Source organism: Brachyhypopomus gauderio, chromosome 17, assembly GCF_052324685.1.
Source record: "Brachyhypopomus gauderio isolate BG-103 chromosome 17, BGAUD_0.2, whole genome shotgun sequence".
NCBI lineage: Eukaryota > Metazoa > Chordata > Actinopteri > Gymnotiformes > Hypopomidae > Brachyhypopomus > Brachyhypopomus gauderio.
Window position 1 is genome coordinate 9,989,098 of NC_135227.1, and position 24,210 is coordinate 10,013,307.

The following is a 24,210-nucleotide window of genomic DNA, read 5'->3' on the forward strand; positions in this document are numbered from 1 at the left end:
ATGTGAGGACTTGCCATCTAGACCATGCTCCTCTATGGCCCTCTCCCCTGGGGTGTTGGAAACATGTCCACATGTCCTGGAGGTGCTTCTGACTGGAGAATGACAGACATTCTCTGTGTTGTGGAGGAACAGGGTGGGGGCGTAGGGGGGCTGATGGGGGTGGGGGTGGGGGGCTGATGGGGGTGGAGGGGGGCTGATGGGGGTAGGGGGGCGGGGGGCTGATGGGGGTAGGGGTGGAGGGGGGCTGATGGGGATAGGGGGGTGGGGGGCTGATGGCGGAGGTGGGACATGAAGAGAGACAGCACGGCCGATCTCTCTCCACAGCTCCTCTCTCTAGACACGTCTCCATGCAAAGGTAAGAGCCAAGGAGTCAAAACAATGAATCCTTGAGCAGGCAGCCCGTCATTAAAATTCAAAGGATCATTATGGTTTTTCTGCAAAATAAATCATTAGAATGAAAGGCTTAAAAGGATTAAAAAGATGCTTGATTCAAAGCCAAGACACAGAGTGGAGTCCTAGCTCCAAGTCCTCTGCTGCATTACAGCGTGTGTGTGTGTGTGTGTGTGTGTGTGTGTGTGTGTGTGTGTGTGTGTGTGTGTGTGTGTGTGTGTGTGTGTGTGTGTGTGTGTGTGTGAGTGACAGTCAGGGAGGGGCCTATACAATCTTTTTTAAATGGAAAAAAAATTTGTTTGTAAATAACAGCTTGTTTCAGAACCAGTTTAACCAGTTTATAGCCAGTAAAAAAAATGAGAGATCTTAATTAAGAACTAGCAAATTTCCTCATTGCGGGATCAATAAAGGATTATCTTATCTTAATACATTGATCAGAAATTTAGCAAGAAATAATAATTGCTTTATCATTAACTGTCCTACAGATCCAGGCTGTAGTTACAAATAAATTATGCAAAAATCACTGATGAAACTGACAAGTCAAAGATGAATAATCACTCATTTTTGGACATTATTAGTTCATATTAGGACATTTTAATATTTCTGGCCGTTTTTGGACACATGTCCTAGCACCACAGGGGAGTGGACGTGGTACCTGCTGAACTTGGACATGAGGAAGGAGCCCGTGGTCCTCCTGGAGCTGCACTGCTGACTCTGCACTCGCATCTGATCCACAACATCCCTCTGGGGTTCACCATGACACTGCAGCCCCTGCGTAACACACACACACACACACACACACACACACACACACACACACACACACACACACCAAGAATCAGCACCACCAGGTTGTGGCAGGTGTCTTTGGATGTCGGGTGTCTTTGCATTTTGCAAGTTATAGTCTAAACGTTTGCATGTGCTCCATGTTATATTGGATCTGGGTCCACGTTAATGGAAGACCCCGACGCCTGACCAATCTTCACGCAGTTACATCACATCCACGACGCAGCGGCAGCCAGGCGTGCCCGGGGGGGGGGGGGGGGGGGGGGGGGGGGGGCTGGGGGGGGGGGCTGGTTCGGAGGGGCTGGAATTAGCGCTGCTCAGGTGTGACTGGCTCTAGGCACTGCGGGTGCTGAAGATCCTGACTTCGCAAGTCAGTGGGAAAAAAAAGCACAGCGTCTCCGCTGGGCTTCAGTGCCGGAGAAAATTGGCTACACTGGGCGAACGGAGATCGGTTATTGCCGCAAAGTATGTGGAGATGAAGCTGTGGCGAGCCAATCAAATTTCCAGCAGCCTGCTTTGATTCGGGGCTCATTTCTCTGGAGCGCGTGACGCACGGCGACCGCGTTCCTGCCCGCATCCCCGACGCCGCCTTCTACGCGGATGCCTCTAGAAAGGTCAAACAATTCCATGAATACAAACTGCTCCTCAATCAAAACTACCCTTGATAATAAACAAGCAAATCAACAGAAAGATGTGTTGCCTTTTCATTCCATTTACGGGGCGGGGATCGCCCGGCTGGCTGCGACGCTTCTCTCATTTGGCAGGAATGAAATGAACCTAACTAGGAGCTGCGAGGAAATTAGCAGCAGGAGTGTGGCGGGCTCTCCTCTCCTCCCGCGCAGGAATTTGCCTTCATTTGCCTTTATTTCAGATTCACTCGGCTCGCTTGCCGATGCTGTGTCAGGAGCGTAATTACTCAATCCCACCGGAGCGCCTTGTGCACACGCTAATGACTAATGCCCAACGCAGACAAAAGCAATTTCTCCAGCCACCTTGAGTCCGAGGACGGAGCGGCTCGGCCCGGAGTGGCCCGTTCCCTGAGAAGGACTCCGCCTCCCTCCCTCCCTAAAGACTCCAGAAATCACACGGATTCCACTCAGCAGACCCCTGCAACCACCCCACACACACTCCAAACACACACACATACACACAATAAAGCGCGATCACCTTTTACGTCGGCTTTAAAACCTGGAACTGAGACATATTAGAAATCTATAAATGTAGATGACGTGGAGGAAGATACTCTTCCTGTGGGAAGTGTCGATACGGTGATGTAGAGCTCCATTTATTAGAGCTCTCATACTTGAAGGAGAAACGGGTCTATTGATGAGTGCGTTTGTCATTCCATTGTGCGTCATATTCACTGCCTTCCTGAACCGGCGTCGTGCGAGCAGCGAGTCCCGCGCGCCGGTAACAAAGAGACAAGTGAACATGATCCCGGGTCATCCGGGTCAGGGGAGGGACGGGTGTATGGGTGAGCGGGGCAGCCCTAATGAAGTTGCCCCCGTGCTGCAATATTACACACAGGAGGTGGGGCCAAGCCCGTCAGCCATGGAGCTCACAGCTGACAACACGACCCGTTCTACCAGGAGAAACAGGCCCGCTGTGGCTTTAGCACAGAGCTGCGCAGGAAGTCACCTGTCTGAAGCCACACGCTCCTATTCCTTTATCAAACAGCATCATTTGAAACCCTGCTGTCTCTCTCGATGCCGAAAACAGCTCCGCTTAAAAAAACTAACGCCCAATACACCTTGGAGTCGATAGAAACTTAGATCATCTGACACTGACTCTCGTGTCTGCAGATCATCTACAGTGTGTGAGATATGTAGATTTAAACCAAATCTGCTGAATCAAGTCGTTTTAGGCCTTTTGTTTACATGCCAGTGCCAATTTAACAGGCCCCTAGAAACTCACACATTTCTCTGTCCCCTGGGACTGAGAGAGAGATCATACTGTCAGTCACAGAGACCCCCACATGCCCCAACCCCCCCACATTCACACCCTGCTATAATTACAATGGGCTTTCATATATCAGGCCACAAGCAAATTAAATGCATGGTAAATATTAATAATTTATACGCCTCGTTCTAAACAGCCTCGGCTTCCAGCGGTTGTTCTTTAAAAATGTCAATAGGACTGCATGGCCTTAAAGATTAGCAGACGGGAAGATGAAAAGTGGTCCAGGCATGGGCGGAGGTGTTGGGCACGGTGAGGAGGGATCTGCCTCATCTCTCAGGGATGAGACTGATCCTTATAAACCCTAAACTGAATAATGAAGTCAATCTCCAGAACAAACACTGACAAAACACAAAGGTTCAGGGCCAGGGGCAGATACAGTTCCATTCACACCTGCTCTGCCGTAATACCCACGGCAACGGGGATTAGAGACAAATAGAAATAAGGCGAAAACCAGTTATTAGATTAAAAATAAGTTACTTACATGAAGACAAACACAAAATCTTCTTTCATTTGATTTGCAGCCATATTTATTCCAGACTCAAACATAGATGAGTTAAATGTCAATGAGGTTGAAGTATTAATGGCCTGACAAGCAGCTCTGGAATAGCATTTTCACTAGCAGACCACCCCAGGTTAGACAGAGCAAAATCTATAAACCAGAAGAGATTATGCTCAAAATAGGCCCCAGAGGGAGCACTGGAGACATGGTGCTTGAGCGTGTGTACAGCACGCGTCTCAAACAGGGCCGGGACAGGAGCACCAAGACACAAACCAGTCCAGTCAAAACTGCTGCACTCCCATTTAATCTGAACCAGAGACAAACGGCAGCCAAAGAGAAGGAGCAAGAACAAGAGGGGAGGAGAAGGAGAGGAAAGGAGGGGAGGGGGGAGGAGAAGAGAAGAAGAAGAGGAGAGGGGAGGAGAGGAGAGGAGGGGAGGTGAGGAGAAGAGAGGAGGAGAAGGAGAGGTGAGGAGAGGAGAAGGGGGAGAAGGAGAGGTGAAGAGAAAGAGGAGAGGAGAAGGAGAGGAGAGGGGAGGAGAAGGAGAGGGGAGGAGAGGTGAAGAGAAAGAGAGGAGAGGAGAAGGAGAGGAGAGGAAGAGGGGAGGAGAGGTGAAGAGAAAGAGGAGAGGAGAAGGAGAGGAGAGGGGAGGAGAGGTGAAGAGAAAGAGAGAAGAGGAGAAGGAGAGGAGAGGGGAGGAGAGGTGAAGAGAAAGAGAGAAGAGGAGAAGGAGAGGAGAGGGGAGGAGAAGGCAGGTGGAATGCAGCAGGAGAAGTGTGTCACTGCAGTCACCAGGGGGGCTGTAGGAGTTAACGAGGAGAAGGATGTGGCTCCGGAGAGCCGTAGCAGGAGCGCCAGCAGCACGTGGGCTTTGGCCTGCTCTTAAACTGCATGTTTAGGCAATGTGAAAAAAAAATGGTTTGTTCTTTATCATCTTCTCGGAATGCAAGGAGCATAGCGGCGAGATTGAAAACGGCGGGAAGTCTCAGCGGCCCCGTGACTGGCGTTCAAACCTGGACGAACGTTCTTCGGTCTGTTCGAAACGTCTCCCTTCAGAGCGGCCTTGTGAGGCAGTATCAGAGAGCAGCTCGCCCAGAAGATCAGCAGCTTAGTGTGATTAGGTTGTCGGTTAAAACAGAAGGATGTAGTTACAATGGGTAACAGTAACTATAGAGACAGCAGGGATCCCAGACACACGCTGACAGTATTCTTCAACACAGTCATTTTGTGATACACAACAACGGTATGTAATTGTTCCCACAATGCAGTGCACAGGGTCAAACACTTGTGTGCTGAGGTTGATGTGTAGTTACACGGTCCATGTACACAAGATCTTTTCCAAGCAAGATTTTTGTGAGTGTTTTGAGTCCCTAGAGCAGAATGTGTCACCACCTCAATCCTCATATGTTAAACAGTCCTTTACAGCTTGCCTAAGATGCCCTCCCCAGACCAGACGACTTGGTATATTGCCAATACTGTGAAAAAACCATTTCGTGAAATATCTGTATGATTGGGCATGAGCAAGATGGTGTGACCATCGCACATGACCTTGACTTTGACCTTGACCTTGGCATTACTGCACTTCCCTGTGGCTCAGAGTCTGCACCACAGCACTGCAGCGGTCTACATGATATCGTCTTTCCCTTTAAGAAACATCTCAGGCTGTTTGAAAGCTTTCACTCCTGCAACATTTATCAGGGCGTGAAATTAGCAATCGCTAGAACCTAAATTGCTGCCTCTTATTTAACGTTGTTGCAGAAAGGTGACATTTAATCGCTGATCCCTGCTTCCAAGAAGTCTAAATACCCAGAGACTCATCGGGAGGAAAGACAAGGGAGTCGCAGACAATGTTCACATTATAGATTAGTTGTATAGTGGGTGGAGGTGTGTGTGTGTGTGTGTGTGTGTGTGTGTGTGTGTGTGTGTGTGTGTGTGTGTGTGTGTGTGTGTGTGTGTGTGTGTGTGTGTGTGAGTGTGTGTGTGTGTGTGTGTGTGTGTGTGTGTGTGTGTGGTCAGATCGATTGTGTGATCATCATCATTTTCAATCTAATACAGACCCACTTAAATATGTGCTGGTTTGTTCAGCCGGGTCATGCATGACAAACAGTGTGTGGCAAGAATGTCCAACTGGAAGCATAGATTACCTGAGACAGCACATCACACTCCAACCACATCAGAACAGAACACACTAGCAGTCAGACGTGTGGCCGTTCAAGCCGTACCTCTACGGCAGCACCAGGAAACAACCCCTGCTCTTTCTTCCCCATCTCTGAAAGAGAAGTCTCAAATAAAACAACAGCCATCCCCAGCAAGCTGCTCCCAAACCCCTGAACTCTCCTCCTCTCTGCGTCTGAACAAAGCGCCATGCCGTGCACCGAGCGGCTTAGATGAAGATATTTTGAACACCGAGCCAAGCGCTTCAGGCAGGTGTTACATGAGAATCCATTAATATAGGTAATTAACATTAGCCACCATTTTAATTAACATGCAAACTAATTAGGAAATAATTAAGTAACATAAAAATCTGATCTTAATTCTAAATTGGAGGAAGCTTGCTCCCTCTGTGTGCCTTCTTAGTTTTGGGGAGCAGCGAAGACGTGATTTATTTAGTGGAAGGAGCAACTTAAAAGCGTGTTGCTTTTCAAAGTGGATTAGAATGAAGGGAAAGTGTAAACAGGCTGAGGATCTGATTCCCAGACAGTACGGGCCGCCCCTGCTCCGGCTCTGCCCGCCTGCGGCTCCAAACACAGAACGCCAGGAATCACAGCCTGTGTGTGACCGCCTGTGTGAGACAGGCCACACACCCCACAACAACACAGCCTGTGTATGACCGCCTGTGTGAGACAGGTCACACACCCCACAACAACACAGCCTGTGTGTGACCGCCTGTGTGAGACAGGCCACACACCCCACAACAACACAGCCGCGTTCCGCTAAAACATATTTATGTGCCAGAGGGTAGAAAAAAAAAATGAACGTTTCCATATGCGCATGTTAATTACATATGTGCATATTAATTACACGGGCTGATTTAAGTCGTAGCAGTTCCTCTGGATTGACCTTCCTGCACATGTCTGACCACAGTTCAGCAGACACGTTTCTGTCTTCTTCTATTAGCTGTTCTGGGTGTGTGAGCGGGTCAGCCAGCCCTGCCCCTATTCCACACGTGTAGTGCGCGGCCTGCTGGAGCGACCGTAAACAGGAGACAGAGAGTGGAGGGAGAACGGCTTGAAGGGAATAAGTGCTTTTAAATGCTCCTCTTGGCAATCACAGAAAGAAATTGATTTTAGTAATAAGACAAAGAAAGCAGCTGTGGAGATCGATGCGTAAAGCCGGAACGCAGTGCATGGAGCCAAGTTTACTATTTCATTAACAGTAGGACAAAACTCCAGAACTATTCGCAATGACAAATGCCTGCGACCATTATATGCACATTTCAGGTAAGTGCTTCAGGCCAAGTTAAATTCGATTTCTCTGCCCCATTGTATCTCTATTTATTATTTGTTGTATTTGTTCCAGATGGCAAAAACTCACCCAGTTTTGCTCCTGCAGCTTCAGAGAACTGGAAACAAACAGAACCAGGACCAACTAGCATGTAAACACACACACACACACACACACACACACACACACACACACACACGCACGCACACACACAGACACACACACACACACACACACACACACACACACACACACACACACACACACACACACACACACACACACATGCTGTAGCTCACTGTCCAAATTTTTTACCCACCAACCAGAAGCTTGATGAAACAAAATATTTTCATTGTAGTTCATGATTTCATCACATATTTTAAATAAAAACATTCTGCTACACACACACACACACACACACATACACACACACACACACACACACACACACAAACATATATGCAACACAAGTCTGCTACACACCACAGAGCACCATCTGATGACCTTGGTCTTCATTAGCTGTGGTTATAGACTGTAAATGGCCTGTCTAAAAACACCCAGCTCTGCTCGTTCGTGTGTGTGTGTGTGTGTGTGTGTGTGTGTGTGTGTGTGTGTGTGTGTGTGTGTGTGTGTTCTAAAGCGTGCAGCAGAAGGCAGTGTGGGCAGGAGGCCTCCGAGGGGTTAACATGCGGAGGGGAACGTGAGGCTGGCTTCTGACAGCACTTAAACGTGTGTGACACCTCAGCTGCGCTCTCTCTCCTAACACCCAGCCACCTTCAAAGTTGCTGTCAGGTAAATGACCTTGTATTTCATTAACTGATAATTAAATGGATTTATTCCACTAACGGTTTTAATTAAAATGCTAGAAATATTGATTACCTCTATCATCTCTACTCCCCCCAGATGAAAAAAGGTTTTAGAACTGTTTATTTAGAGAAGGGAGAGAATTAAATTAGATTGAATCTCTAAGAGAGCTAAATAACGCTGCATACTTTTTCTGCAGAGGTTTACTTTTTTTTGATGTTTAATTATTTTTAAATCCATTTTTGCTTACCTTGATATTTAATTAAAATATCATTTTAAAACCTAATTAAATCCAGCAGTTTAATCTGAGGGGCAGAGACTCTATCAAACAGTGAAAGCTGCCAGTCGTGTACAACACTGTCCACGCTGTACAGTGCAGGCAGCACTCTGAACAGGGGCCGTAGGTAATGTGCTGCTACCAGGTGCCGCAGTGGAACCACACTGTTGCCTTAATGCTCCCAGGCCCGTCTGCCAAAGACCGGGTCATCAGAGCCCAGAGATCCACAGATAGCGCCTCAGCAAGACCTCTCGTCCACTAATGGACAAATTAATTGCGCATGAAATCCAATATGACTTGTAAAACAAACAAATGTGAATAGTGAATTCATACAGCTCTGTACTGCAAACCAAGACCTCCAAAGCACAGAGAGGGGAGGGGGCCCCTGTAACATATCATCCCTGTGTAAATCACAGAGAGGGGAGGGGGGCCCTGTAACATATCATCCCTGTGTAAATCACAGAGAGGGGGGGGGGGGGGGGGGGGGGGCTGTAACATCTCATCCCTGTGTAAATCACAGAGAGGGGAGGGGGGCCCTGTAACATCTCGTCCCTGTGTAAAGCACAGAGAGGGGAGGGGGCCCTGTAACATCTCGTCCCTGTGTAAAGCACAGAGAGGGGAGGGGGCCCCTGTAACATCTTGTGCCTGTGTAAATCACAGAGGGGGGGGGGCCTGTAACATCTCATCCCTGTGTAAATCACAGAGAGAGGAGGGGGGCCCTGTAACATCTCGTCCCTGTGTAAAGCACAGAGAGGGGAGGGGGCCCCTGTAACATCTTGTGCCTGTGTAAAGCACAGAGAGGGGAGGGGGCCCCTGTAACATCTCATCCCTGTGTAAAGCACAGAGAGGGGAGGGGGCCCCTGTAACATCTTGTGCCTGTGTAAAGCACAGAGAGGGGAGGGGGCCCCTGTAACATCTTGTGCCTGTGTAAATCACAGAGAGGGGAGGGGCCCCTGTAAAATCTCATCCCTGTGTAAATCACAGAGAGGGGAGGGGGGCCCTGTAACATCTCGTCCCTGTGTAAAGCACAGAGAGGGGAGGGGGCCCCTGTAACATCTTGTCCCTGTGTAAAGTTCTCAGGCCATCTGTACATGTGAAGCATCCTCGTAGTTTCTAAAGCTACATTTCTATTCTTTTGAAGATCCCATTATCTTTTAAGGTTTGCTAGTGAGTTCACAGGATACAGCTGAAATAAAGTTAGTTTCAAATTAGTTTGACAATTGTAAAGCAGCACAGATTCATCTTTTTTTCCTAAAAAAAGAAAATTAGATCAGTCATACTCATTTATTCCCCTCATGGGTGGTAGGAAAATGTTAATGTGCTGTGGGAAAATTAGCAATAATAATAATAATAATAACAACAATAATAACGACAGCAGGGTGTTTTGTGTAATTTCAACACAATTAAGTGTAATTCAAATTCTTTTGTGTCCTAGGTGGAAAGAGCTTTGCCTTTTGTTGAAAAGTAAATGGTGTTTATGATAAATGGTGTTTATGATAAATGGTGTTTAAGATTCCAGGCTATAGTTCCATCACACAAACAGATGTAGCATGTTGACAATGACAATGGAGGACAGAGATAAAGGAAGAAGAGAGGAAGGAAGGAGAGAGGAAGGGACATGGAGCAAGCGTGTGACGTAAAGCTGACAATCAGCCCGTCTCTGCCAACACCGCCACACACACCATTTAAGCAGTGGAGGCACACGCAGGGTATATTTATGTTGTTGACAAACAGGTCTCACGTGGGCAGAAGAGCAAATAAAAGACGTGACCAGCAAAGATGTGTTTGATGAGGAGAAAATCTGTGTGTGTGTGTGTGTGTGTGTGTGTGTGTGTGTGTGTGTGTGTGTGTGTGTGTGTGTGTGTGTGTGTGTGTGTGTGTGTGTGTGCGTGTGCGTGAGTGTGTGTAGACTTGATGTGTGTGGGTGTGTATGGATGTGTGTGGGTGGGTATGTGTCTTCTGTCTCTGATTGCAGACATCCTCCTAATGTGTAAGACTCACACATACACTCAATATGTTCATAAACACAGTGTTATCCAGCATATAAATCTGCAACTTTGGCATGGAGAAATGTTTCTACTTCATGTGTTAATTGGTCTACCAGCACGGCTATTGGAAGGAGAATCACTGTGGCAGTTGTGAACAGCAGGTCAGCACTTCCATGAAGCAGCCCGCTCTGCTCAGTCACCAGTCTGTCACTGTTCATCAGCTCTTGTGACATTCGTGTTTAACATCGTGCTTTTTAATCAGAATGCTTAAGCACCACGGCGGGGCTTTGTAGCCGCGTCTGTGTCTGATCAGAGCCGGCTTGTGGTACTGACCTGTCAGAGCTCAGCAGGCCGTGAACCCACATCACAGGTGGAAAGAGTAGCAAAGGCTGATCCCAAAGAGCAGGCAGACATCAGCTCAGACACTCTCATGGCACCCAGCACTGACACACTCACGGCACCGCAGTCGGTCCTCACACACTCATGGGGTCCACAGTCAACACCGACACACCCACAGGGCGGCAGGTACCGGGCCGTTCTGCTCCACTCATGATGAGCTGGAGTACTGGTGCCTGCGTCTGATGTGCCCCCTTCTACACGTATTTGTGTTCAAGGACACTATGGCACACAGTACACAATACCCCAGCTGGAGCATAAATCACCAGTAATCCAGCAGACAAGGCGTTCCGCGCTGGGGAAAAAAGGCCGGCATTTGTAACTGCCACAGTGCTGTAATGGATTTCATCAGTTCGGAAAAGCGGGATGTGAGACCAGGGTGGGGTCTAGCGGGAAATGATAACTGTGCATTCACGAGGAGTGAAAATGTCCAAGTTATTATCAGCCAGGCCGAGACAGATTATTGGAATCAGATGAAATGTGACGTATTTTGACGGTAATGTTGTAAATGACTGCACATTTGTCATGATCACTCAATGCAGTTTTGCTCTGTTTTGGACTTTGCTTTAAAGCTTTTATCCAGAGAAGCACAAGCAAAATCATAAATATTGGAGATGCAGTAACAGAGTGTGCCATGTGATCCATCATCTCTGTATTTAGGACCAGGCGTACTAACACTACAGGGCCCGTTAGAATGGTTAGCATACACACTTCCAGTAACACGATCCAGGAGTGGCCCAGACTCTCTCCTCGCCCTGTTATTCATTTTGCTCGACCTCAGAATTCTGAAACAGCAAGCTGCATATCAAGTACATCAGCTCTGTTATCTTACAGTAATCAGACTGTAGTGCCTGATCTAACAAAATCGGATTTCACATTTTACACTGTGTGTGCATTGGTGTTCCCACCAACACATACCAACACACACCTAAAACATTCACACAATTCTCCCACCTGCTGGCTGCACATGCATTTGGCTCATAAGCTGTTCTGATTGGTGGAGGAGGGCAGCAGGCAGTGTGTGAAGAGGAAGCTGTTTGCTTCAGCCACCATGTCACACTCAGTGCTTGTTTAAGGAGTGATGAAGATTTATCCATCTGTCACTCCTCTACATCATCGGTGGACCTTTACACAACCCCCCCTCCCACACACACACACACACACACACACACACACACACACACGCACACACACACACACACACGAGAGCACAGACACACACATAGCAACACATGCACGCACATACATGTGTACTCACATGTCACAACACCATCTACATACACCTACATGCATTCTCACACATACTCAACAATACATGCACACTCTTTTCAACATTCACACACACACACACACACACACACACACATGCATTATCACACATACACACATGCTTACACGTACACATGGCCTGGTGCTAATCACCAGCCGTGATTCCTCATAATATAATCTTTTACAAGTTGCAGCATCTGTCCCTGCTGGCCATAAAAAACTGAACAGAAATAATTATGGCTCATCAAAGAGCTCGGCTTCACAGAGCAAGACGCTCTGAGCGAAGGTTGGCTTTGTTTGGGGGGGTTTCAGCAACATTCAGCACCTGTGAGCCGCGCGCACACACCCGAGCGGAGCAGGGGCTCGTGTCTCTACCCTCCGTCCTGCGCAAGTGTTGTGTCGGGGTGTTTTTTGCTTCTTCACGCCCCTTCATCCTCTTACCGCTGGCCCGGTTCTGCCTGCCCTCGCCGCTGCCGCGCTTTGGCTGGATCTCAGGAAAAAGAGATCCAGAGGGCAGACATTAGAATTTTATATCACTCCACCAGAGCAGGGGGGGGTCTCTGGCTGCGTGGATAGGTTTGCGAGGGGGTGAGGGGAAGAGTCTCTTCGCATCTCACCTGAGAGGCATGCTTAAATCAGCAGCCGTCATACCCTCATTCCGCCGCTCATATTTCATAACATGGATGACAGCTTTATGTTTACCAGATTGGCCATAAGCATTACGGAGGGGGGCGTAAACAAAATCCCGACTGAACATGAAGAACAAAGACGCGTGGCTACCGCGCCCAGGAGCCTCCGAGAGCCCCAGAGAAGACCAGAGAAGACCAGAGAGGGTCGGAGAAGACCAGAGAAGACCAGAGAGGGCCCCAGTGGCAGCTCCCGCTAACACAAAGAGGTGGAGTGGCTGTGTTTCTCACGCAGAGATGAGCAGACAGCCGCCCGAGCCGCGAAATGAGTTTATTCACAACTGCCTCGTGCTCAATCGCTAATCCACTGTGCTCTCTGGTCCACTGACTACAGTGTATCTCTAACACCTCCAATATTAATAATACAGCGAGCTGGCAGTCCCTTTCAGACGGCTATCCTTCCTCCTGAAGGCTTGTTAAATATTCATTGACAATTATTCCACAGTGACTGAAGGCTAAGTGCTCAGAGAGATAGAGAGAGCAGAGTGGGGAGGGGGGAGGGGGGTATTGATGTTCACTCCTCCCAGCTGCACAGTGCTGATCCCAGTCACGCTCACACTGGAGGAACCGATAATCGATAGCAGCCTTCCAAAGTGCCGCCATTAGCAAATGAACAAACATGTCAATGACCTCTCCCACCAGCTGAGCCATGAACAGGGGAGAGGCGGACGCCTCGCGTGGGCTGAAATAGCTGTAAGTAATATGGAGCACACATTCTAAAACTGGGACATGTGAACTCAGGTTGTACAATCAATTTGACTGCCTGATATACTTTATATACGTATATGTCTGATGAAGGGCCTCTGTCTGAAATGGTGTGTTTCTCTGGGAATCCTGTATGCTACACTACACATTTTATTAGCTTTACATACAGGTCAATGCAAAAAAAAAAAAAAAAACACTTCCTGTTTGACCTTTCCAAGGGGAGGGAGGGGGTCATATATTTTACCTCACTTGGGCTTTCTGCTGGGCTTCTGCAAATGAGGGTTTGACATATATATATGTAAAGAGATTAAAACCACAAATAAAGTTCCAGCACTATAGATGCAAGTTTTCTTCTGAGATGTTGCTTCAACACAAACACAGATCACATTTAGATCCAAACATTTAGCTTATGTTCCATAAAGAAGATAATCTGTGCACTGAACAACATTTTTATATTTTTATATTTAATTTTCTTTGATGTATTCCATGGGCGTATAAAATAAGGGGGATGCCAAGCACTGCAGTGTCTGATGTGTTCTGATGTGCCGGGCTGCCTCGGGCCTTCAGAGTAACTTTACTCGTTCTAGAAATGCTGTTGCACACATCCTGAACAGCTTCTAATGGGAAATGATTCCTCGGGTGAACTGGTGGTCCCGCCCACGCTGGTACGGGCCCCAGGTTCTGGTCAATACCAAAATACTGAACTGCTTGCTGAATAAAACAGTGATGCTATAATAATTGTCTATGGTGCTACAGATATTTTGTGTATTTAATATTTGTGTTCAGTTACATGTAGTTTGTGAACGGCAGCACTCTCAATTGTACCAGCCTTGTAAATCTAATAAATAAAGAGGCTGTAAAAGGTCATTCTCAAATGTTTACCAGTTTTAGCAACTATGTGTATCTCTGTGCGTTCTGTCAGCAAGTCTAACTCATCACTTCATTCTCCTTCTTCCTGAGTCACTGTTTTTGGTCTCAAACTGAAAACATATTTTTTTATTGGAAGATAAGGAACTCAAGCTTCTGACATATTAAATGAAATATGAGAAAACATAAAATATAAAACAAACTTTCATTACCAATCAAATTTGAGTTTTTACTTCTAGCTGAGGCGTTTGTTTCAGATAGCCTGCTCCTCTGAGATTTTCTTTCTTTTGACTGACCAGGTTAACTTGACAGTTTTGAGCACTTGAAATTAAATGACTTTGCTGCAGTATTACACCACATTTATTCCAGCGTGGATCCTTACCTGAGGCTGAACAGTGGTTTTAAATAAAGTTTATTTATTTATTAATGTGTTTGTTTTGTTTGTGGGGTTTTTGTTGGGAGGGGCCTTCAAAGAAAATATCAGATATCATGTATGAAAAATAATATCATGTATAATGACTTTCTGAAGCTCTAAGACTGAGCTATTTACCTCAGCCTTGGAAAAGTCAAACACCTCTCAATAACAGCACACAATATCACAGCGTGGCTATCAGATTATCCTTTATCATATTTTGACTGAAGTCATTAAACATTTGCATGGCATGTGGACAACCTGATAACCACAAAGGAAATCACAATTATAGGTTTGTATTGCATTAGGTCTTTACAGAGAGGCGTGCTGACACTTAGTTGTAATTACTGCCGCCAGTGTTCCAGCATGCTTTATTTATACGTCTGTCTCAGATCTCCCCGCCAAGACTGGGTATGAATGAAAGAATATTACAATCTGGTTTACATTCTGGACTTTTGTAGTTCCAATAAGCAGGCAAAGGAAGGAGAACGACAATAAAAATAATAATAATAAAACACATTAAGCATTAGTCCATTAAGTGCAGGCAGTGAGTGGGGCTTGATGGATATACTGCAACTGATTTCTGGAGCAGGCAATGCATGAAGAAGCCAAAGAAGAAAAAGGCAGAATAAAAGTCCCAGACAATGTTGCCTGTGAACCAAACAAAAGAGGATGTTTGTAAGAAGCAGATCTCCCAGCCTCTCCTCGGTGTAATGTAGCACACCACTTCTGCTCACTAGTGATCTTCATTTCAAAATGCAGCATTAGTACATCTCATTTGAAAAAAAAAATGATATGAATTAAACCTTGCCTGCATATTAATTCATATCATTTGTGTGATTAAATATTTGAAACTGTCTGCAAAAACTAGGCACTATTAACTTTTTCATAAAACATTCATTTGAATTGTCAAACCGCCGGTGGCAAAAAACACTTAGAGAGGTGTGTCAATTTTACCACCCTTTATAAATTACAGCTGAAGTACTTTTGCATGTTAATACAAGCAAAGAGAAGAAGAATAAATGACTGCTCATTTGGATACTTGATTGTATTTCATTTTTCACTTTAGGGGCCAATAAACATGTTTCAGAGGATACAGATGAATGTGACATCTGCCAGGATAAAGCCCAACTATTGTTCAAAACATTAACCCCACTGACCTCAAGAGATATTTGCAAATAAGCAGGCACATATTTTTAACCAGCAGAGGAGATTAGAGTTCATACATTCACTCACTTACTGACTGACTTTTCTCATATATATATATATATATATATATATATATATATATATATATATATATATATATATATATATATATATATATATATATATAATGACCCAAACCTTCGCCAAGATGTAAAAAAGAAGTCCAATCTGAATGATCAACCTGGTGTTATTAGACGCTAGAGGCCACTCGTCACGGCCCGACAGTCACGTGGCCGTGGAAGAAGCCTGCGTGCCCCTCCGCCTGACTCCCGGTGTCACCACGTGAGATTTCATTTCCACCAGCACTAACCCCAGGTCACTGTTTGAGCACGGTGACTTTGATATACCTGCCACTGTTCCATATGCATGCTGGGCCTGTGCGCCGTGCCACTGTCGCTGTTAGCATATGCTGCCCAGCAGAACGGGAGTGGCAGAGGTGCCCGTGACCTCCCTCTACCCCGGCGAGCGGCTCTCCACCGCAGAGAGGGCTGAAATAGCGGCCCTGGGGCAGACAAGCTGTCTCAGGAGCCTCTGATAAGGGCCCTGGCTGCATTTTACATATATACATACAACAGTGGTGCAATATGCCAGAGTCCCCTGGCATGGAGGGAACTCGGGACACAGATACTAGAGCGCTGGGAGCCATGGACCAGGCCCTTGACAAGTCCATAATGTCACATGACAGGGGTGCTCTATATGTACATACGCTCAGACACTCCCGCGCACACACATTGGGGTGCTGTGGCGGTGTTACGTTAACATTGGCTGTGTTATTTACCTGGGGCAAGCTGGAGGGAGGATTAGATTGGCCTGCTTAAATAAGAGTGTGTAATCAGGGGCGATGACTCAAAGAGGGGTGGAAAAGCTTCGTGCACCCCTACATGGCTGGCCGTCCCCCATGGATGGTTGCGGTGGTAAATTCCTTTTCCTCCACGGTTTAATATATTCCAGTAGTCAACAGACACAATGACAGGTGAGGAGTAAAGTCGGGAAGTAAAGGTAAGAGGGGGTTGGAGACTGCGTGCATGGTCCAGTCACAAGGGCCGTGTGCACGTGAAACAGTGACTTAGCCAGTCATGACAATAACTGCTTTGCTTGAGGAAATAAGATCAAATGGGAGTGATTGGATCCACTGGTTGTGATTGGCTGAGATCATGTCAGAGTCCGGGGCCAGATGTAGTGAGGACAACACAGTAGCCACAGCGCGAGGAGCAGCTGATGCCCTGTACAACACCACAGACCTGCACCTCACCCACACGAGGCCTGACATTTAGCTGAAGCATGAAATGTCTCTCTCTATGCTGCCATGATGGGTTACCTGTTAATACGAATGAACACAACTCGGGGAAGAGTTGTATTTACCTATGACTGTATTAAATGTGTGTGTGTGTGTCTATCTCTCTCTCTCTCTAGACTTAGCTGAAATCTTTAGACTGTGTGTGGGTGTTTGTGTGTACTAAATATACATCTAATAGCTGAACTGCGGTACTGATTAGCATTCATCAGTGTTGCATTACTGATGGTCCATGTAACACACTCACTTTTTCTTTCTCTCTGTCTGTCTGTCTGTCAGTCAGTCAGTCAGTCAGTCTCTCTGCCTCACCGTACACACTCTCTCTACCCTTTAATTACACCGGTGGAAAGGGTTCCCACAGGATTACCATTTGACCAGCATCCCGACACGCTGGAACTTTTACTGCCTCCCAGAAAATAATTCCAACAGCACAACGCAGGCCCCAGAAGTGTGGACGAGAGCATATGTTTGCAGCAATAATAACAAAGCGTTATGGCTGTCAGGAGAGAAGACCCTGCTTTGCACACGCCTTAATGGCACTGCGAGGAAAAGCAGGCTGCCTGGCCCCGACGCTATATTACACCTCTGACAGCCTGCATTGCTCACCGGTGTGCCGTTTTTAACCAAAGCAAATTAACGAGCACGAGCAGCACCTGTTGTACCGTGGCATTAGACATTAATGGTGAGACTCGTTGTTGGAAGGGGCGCCTTGACAGCACTTTCCAAATATTGTTTAGTCAGAGAAATGTGGAGCTGAGGACGCGCTGAGCACCGCCCCCTCCTCCATCAGTCCTCCATCAGTCCTCCATCAGTCTGCTTGAACAGGCCATCAGGGGATCGGAGGCAGACACTTAAACAGAACTCCCCTACAGAGGATTCACGTCAATAACTGACCTGTGTGTGCATATGCAAACCTACAATATGCTCGTAATCAGCGAAGCACCGGGGGACTCACGGCTCCCCACCCTGCTGGAATGTCAGGACACGTCGGTAAGCAGCATCCCAGGGTTTAAGGGCCAGCTGGCAGCTAGGGATACAAGATGGATCTTCACAACACGTGAAGGTTCTGCAGGGAAACAGCAGGTTTTCTGAAGCCCCGCCCCAGGCCAGCCGGTTTGGCATGGCGGCTGCACTGAGGTTTCGCATGTGGTATCCACATGACCAATGACCTTGAACCTGCCCCCAGCTCCTCCCCCCACATATCTGTACCTGCCCCACCCCAATCCCTGCCCCCGCCCCAGCTCCTCCCCCCACATATCTGTACCCGCCCCACTCCAGTCCCCGCCCCTGCCCCAGCTCCTCCCCCCACATATCTGTACCCGCCCCACCCCAGTCCCCCCCCTGCCCCCAGCTCCTCCCTCCACATATCTGTACCCGCCCCACCCCAGTCCCCGCCCCTGCCCAAGCTCCTCCCTCCACATATCTGTACCCGCCCCACTCCAGTCCCCCCCCCCTGCCCCCAGCTCCTCCCTCCACATATCTGTACCCGCCCCACCCCAGTCCCCGCCCCTGCCCTCAGCTCCTCCCTCCACATATCTGTACCCGGCCCGCCCCTGTCCCCGCCCCCAGCTCCTCCCTCCACATATCTTTCCCCGCCCCTCCCCATAGCCACAGGGAGATGTTCAGCTCCTTGAATGACCTTGGCCCCATCTCCTCCGGCCTGCCTCTAATTAGGCATCTGATCATCATTACCAGCTCAGAGATAATGAATCACTTGCTCTTCTCTCTCTGGTAATTCGCTGTAACCAAGCGGCTAATGGCTGTCAGAGCTGACTGATCACACTGATTGTGGCGACTTCTAATTGCAACAAAACAATTTAAAAGCACTGTGGTTATTTATGTTGCCCACAAGAAGACAGGTAAAAAGAACACTAGAAGATACCTGCTTATGACCGGAAGAAGAGAACTGGAAGGTTGGAAGAGGGTGAGAGGGAGAGAAAGCAAGAAAGAGACAGAGGGGAGGAGAGAGAGGAAGAAAGCGAAAGAGAGAGAGAGAAAGAACAAGAGAGTGAGAGAGGAGTGATGGGTGGATGGGGACTGGAGAGAGAGGCAAGTTGCAGGTGGAGCAGGGGAGATTATGCTGGAGACGGGAGGTGGAGACAGTAAAGCTCTGAGGGAATGTGGGTGAAGAGATGGTGAAGAGATGCTGTTCACACTGCCGTGACCGCACACACACACACACACACACACACACACACACACACACACACACACTCACACACACACACACACACACACACACTCACATACTCTCACATACACACTCACACATATTCACTTAAACATAGCAGAGATGGCTGCATCTCTGTGCTCACACCCCACTGCTACGCCCGAGTCGTAGCACAAACACACCACCTAATTGGAGCGCAATTACCCAATCACAATTGACAATTAAACAATGAAAAATTGGTACCCAGAATGACTACCTCTGCAATTACACATTAAGTGCAAGGTATAAATTAAGTTTCACACGTGGCCTGCAAACCATAATTGTGTGTGTGTGTGTGTGTGTGTGTGTGTGTGTGTGTGTGTGTGTGTGTGTGTGTGTGTTTTACTTTCTAAATGTTGGCAAAAGCTATCAAATTATTCATGCGACCACACAGGCGTTAGCACTCATTTATGAACAGAATTCCATATTCACATCATGCATGTCAGAGGCTGGTCTCCCCTTCCTCCCGGAGAGACGCTCCAGGCTGGGGAGCTGTTGCTTTAGCTCTTTGCTATGCTAATGGAGAGTCAACCCAGCCTGCTTGGCTGTGGGTTTGTTTATTTTGCTGAGCGAGCAGTGGATAGCCGCAGGCTAGCCATGTGGAGGGGGGGAGGGGGGGATCCAGTGGAGGCTGCCCGGCTGGGCTAAGGGGCAGTACCTGGGGGGGTGGAGGGGGCAGTACCTGGGAGAGGTGGAGGGGGCAGTACCTGGGGGGTGGAGGGGGCAGTACCTGGGGGGGTGGAGGGGGCAGTACCTTGGGGGGGTGGAGGGGGCAGTACCTGGGAGGGGTGGAGGGGGCAGTACCTGGGGGGGTGGAGGGGGCAGTACCTGGGAGAGGTGGAGGGGGCAGTACCTGGGGGGTGGAGGGGGCAGTACCTGGGGGGGTGGAGGGGGCAGTACCTGGGAGGGGTGGAGGGGGCAGTACCTGGGGGGGTGGAGGGGGCAGTACCTGGGAGGGGTGGAGGGGGCAGTACCTGGGGGGGGTGGAGGGGGCAGTACCTGGGGGGGGGTGGAGGGGGCAGTACCTGGGAGGGGTGGAGGGGGCAGTACCTGGGGGGTGGCTGGTGTCCTGGGTTCCTCGGGTTCCAGAAGGGTGTGTGTGGCATCGATGGCGTTGGTTCTGATGCCATCCAGCGTCTGCATCATCCAGCCATGCTGCCTCCGCACCTGTCTCTGTAACTCCCACCACTGACCCACGATCATCTGGAGAATGTCCTGGAGCCCTGCCCACACACATTTTTTAAAATATATATATTTAATGTGTATGTGTGCGTTAATATATAAACTGAACACTAAACACATTACTACATACTGCATACATATTACTTTTTGTATATTTACATTTACATTTATGGCATTTGGCAGACACCCTTATCCAGAGTGACTTACATTTTTATCTCATTTTTATACAAGTGAGCAATTGAGGGTTAAGGGCCTTGCTCAGGGGCACCTCAGTCATGGCCTCAGGTCTGGGAATCGATCCCACGACCCTCTGGTCACAAGACCAGTTCCCTACCACCAGGCCATGACTGCCCTCACTCTACATATGCTGTGTTTATATATCAATTTTGTTTATGTGTATATATCACTCTGTGCACACATACCACTCTCACTTGTCTCACACACACATACGTGTGTGTACTGGTCACACACTACTCTCACTGGTCACACATACACACACACACACAAACACACACACACCCACACACACACACACACCCTTTAACGACTCTTTAATGTGCTGTGGTTTTTACATTCATCATGTCTTAGATTTGAAAGCACAACCCCCGCACACATTGCCCAACTCCAGCACAATGACTACAACCACATCTCCACTAATAACACTCAGAACATTAGCCTAATCTCCGTTCTCAACATCTCCATCATGTAAGTGACATGAGCTACCAAACAAATACTAACTGGATCTATTTTAATGGTGAATTGGGTCTTTAGACCATCCGGTCAAAATGAGAAAAAGTCTAGGGTAGAAGAGTGTGTGATAGGGTGGTAGGAGTGTGAGAGGGGGTAGAAGAGTGTGTGATAGGGTGGTAGGAGTGTGAGGGGGTAGAAGAGTGTGTGATAGGGTGGTAGGATTGTGAGAGGGGTAGAAGTGTGTGTGATAGGGTGGTAGGAGTGTGAGGGGGTAGAAGAGTGTGTGATAGGGTGGTAGGAGTGTGAGAGGGGTAGAAGTGTGTGTGATAGGGTGGTAGGAGTGTGAGGGGGTAGAAGAGTGTGTGATAGGGTGGTAGGAGTGTGAGAGGGGGTAGAAGAGTGTGTGATAGGGTGGTAGGAGTGTGAGGGGGTAGAAGAGTGTGTGATATGGTGGTAGGAGTGTGAGAGGGGTAGAAGAGTGTGTGATAGGGTGGTAGGATTGTGAGGGGACAGAAGAGTGTGTGATAGGGTGGTAGGAGTGTGAGGGGGGTAGAAGAGTGTGTGATAGGGTGGTAGGAGTGTGAGGGGGTAGAAGAGTGTGTGATAGGGTGGTAGGAGTGTGAGGGGGTAGAAGAGTGTGTGATAGGGTGGTAGGAGTGTGAGAGGGGTAGAAGTGTGTGTGATAGGGTGGTAGGAGTGTGAGGGGGTAGAAGAGTGTGTGATAGGGTGGTAGGAGTGTGAGGGGGTAGAAGAGTGTGTGATAGGGTGGTAGGAGTGTGAGAGGGGTAGAAGTGTGTGTGATAGGGTGGTAGGAGTGTGAGGGGGTAGAAGAGTGTGTGATATGGTGGTAGGAGTGTGAGAGGGGGCAGAAGAGTGTGTGATAGGGTGGTAGGAGTGTGAGGGGACAGAAGAGTGTGTGATAGGGTGGTAGGAGTGTGAGAGGGGGCAGAAGAGTGTGTGATAGGGTGGTAGGATTGTGAGGGGACAGAAGAGTGTGTGATAGGGTGGTAGGAGTGTGAGAGGGGTAGAAGTGTGTGTGATATGGTGGTAGGAGTGTGAGAGGGGTAGAAGTGTGTGTGATAGGGTGGTAGGAGTGTGAGGGGACAGAAGAGTGTGTGATAGGGTGGTAGGAGTGTGAGAGGGGTAGAAGTGTGTGCGATATGGTGGTAGGAGTGTGAGAGGGGGCAGAAGAGTGTGTGATAGGGTGGTAGGATTGTGAGGGGACAGAAGAGTGTGTGATAGGGTGGTAGGAGTGTGAGAGGGGTAGAAGTGTGTGTGATAGGGTGGTAGGAGTGTGAGGGGGTAGAAGAGTGTGTGATAGGGTGGTAGGAGTGTGAGAGGGGGTAGAAGAGTGTGTGATATGGTGGTAGGAGTGTGAGAGGGGTAGAATAGTGTGTGATAGGGTGGTAGGAGTGTGAGAGGGGGTAGAATAGTGTGTGATAGGGTGGTAGGAGTGTGAGAGGGGGTAGAAGAGTGTGTGATAGGGTGGTAGGAGTGTGAGAGGGGGTAGAAGAGTGTGTGATAGGGTGGTAGGAGTGTGAGAGGGGTAGAAGTGTGTGTGATAGGGTGGTAGGAGTGTGAGAGGCGGTAGAAGTGTGTGTGATAGGGTGGTAGGACTGTGAGAGGGGTAGAAGTGTGTGTGATAGGGTGGTAGGAGTGTGAGGGGGGGTAGAAGAGTGTGTGATATGGTGGTAGGAGTGTGAGAGGGGTAGAAGAGTGTGTGATAGGGTGGTACGAGTGTGAGAGGGGTAGAAGTGTGTGTGATAGGGTGGTAGGAGTGTGAGAGGCGGTAGAAGAGTGTGTGATAGGGTGGTAGGAGTGTGAGAGGCGGTAGAAGAGTGTGTGATAGGGTGGTAGGAGTGTGAGAGGGGGTAGAAGAGTGTGTGATAGGGTGGTAGGAGTGTGAGAGAGGTAGAAGTGTGTGTGGTAGGGTGGTAGGAGTGTGAGAGGCGGTAGAAGAGTGTGTGATAGGGTGGTAGGAGTGTGAGAGGGGTAGAAGTGTGTGTGATAGGGTGGTAGGATTGTGAGAGGGGTAGAAGTGTGTGTGATAGGGTGGTAGGAGTGTGAGGGGGTAGAAGAGTGTGTGATAGGGTGGTAGGAGTGTGAGAGGGGGTAGAAGAGTGTGTGATATGGTGGTAGGAGTGTGAGAGGGGTAGAAGAGTGTGTGATAGGGTGGTACGAGTGTGAGAGGGGTAGAAGTGTGTGTGATAGGGTGGTAGGAGTGTGAGAGGCGGTAGAAGAGTGTGTGATAGGGTGGTAGGAGTGTGAGAGGCGGTAGAAGAGTGTGTGATAGGGTGGTAGGAGTGTGAGAGGGGGTAGAAGAGTGTGTGATAGGGTGGTAGGAGTGTGAGAGAGGTAGAAGTGTGTGTGGTAGGGTGGTAGGAGTGTGAGAGGCGGTAGAAGAGTGTGTGATAGGGTGGTAGGAGTGTGAGAGGGGGTAGAAGAGTGTGTGATAGGGTGGTAGGAGTGTGAGAGAGGTAGAAGTGTGTGTGATAGGGTGGTAGGATTGTGAGAGGGGTAGAAGTGTGTGTGATAGGGTGGTAGGATTGTGAGAGGGGTAGAAGAGTGTGTGATAGGGTGGTAGGAGTGTGAGGGGGTAGAAGTGTGTGTGATAGGGTGGTAGGAGTGTGAGAGGGGTAGAAGTGTGTGTGATAGGGTGGTAGGATTGTGAGAGGGGTAGAAGTGTGTGTGATAGGGTGGTAGGAGTGTGAGGGGGTAGAAGAGTGTGTGATAGGGTGGTAGGAGTGTGAGAGGGGGTAGAAGAGTGTGTGATATGGTGGTAGGAGTGTGAGAGGGGTAGAAGAGTGTGTGATAGGGTGGTAGGAGTGTGAGAGGGGTAGAAGTGTGTGTGATAGGGTGGTAGGAGTGTGAGAGGCGGTAGAAGAGTGTGTGATAGGGTGGTAGGAGTGTGAGAGGCGGTAGAAGAGTGTGTGATAGGGTGGTAGGAGTGTGAGAGGGGGTAGAAGAGTGTGTGATAGGGTGGTAGGAGTGTGAGAGAGGTAGAAGTGTGTGTGGTAGGGTGGTAGGAGTGTGAGAGGTGGTAGAAGAGTGTGTGATAGGGTGGTAGGAGTGTGAGAGGGGTAGAAGAGTGTGTGATAGGGTGGTAGGAGTGTGAGAGGGGTAGAAGTGTGTGTGGTAGGGTGG

At 48.4% G+C, this 24,210-nt stretch overlaps 1 protein-coding gene across 1 annotated transcript in view; it reads right to left on the bottom strand.

Moving 5' to 3' along the window:
- Positions 1 to 24,210, bottom strand: part of akap6 (A kinase (PRKA) anchor protein 6) — a 67,861-nt gene that overhangs the window by 41,768 nt on the left and 1,883 nt on the right. The window contains exons 2-3 of the mRNA XM_076977897.1: positions 20,245 to 20,417; positions 1,046 to 1,161 (exon numbers count right to left, since the gene is read on the bottom strand). Of these exons, the coding sequence (XP_076834012.1) occupies positions 1,046 to 1,161; positions 20,245 to 20,397 (269 nt within the window). The 5' untranslated portion in view covers positions 20,398 to 20,417. The remainder of the gene's footprint in view (positions 1 to 1,045; positions 1,162 to 20,244; positions 20,418 to 24,210) is intronic.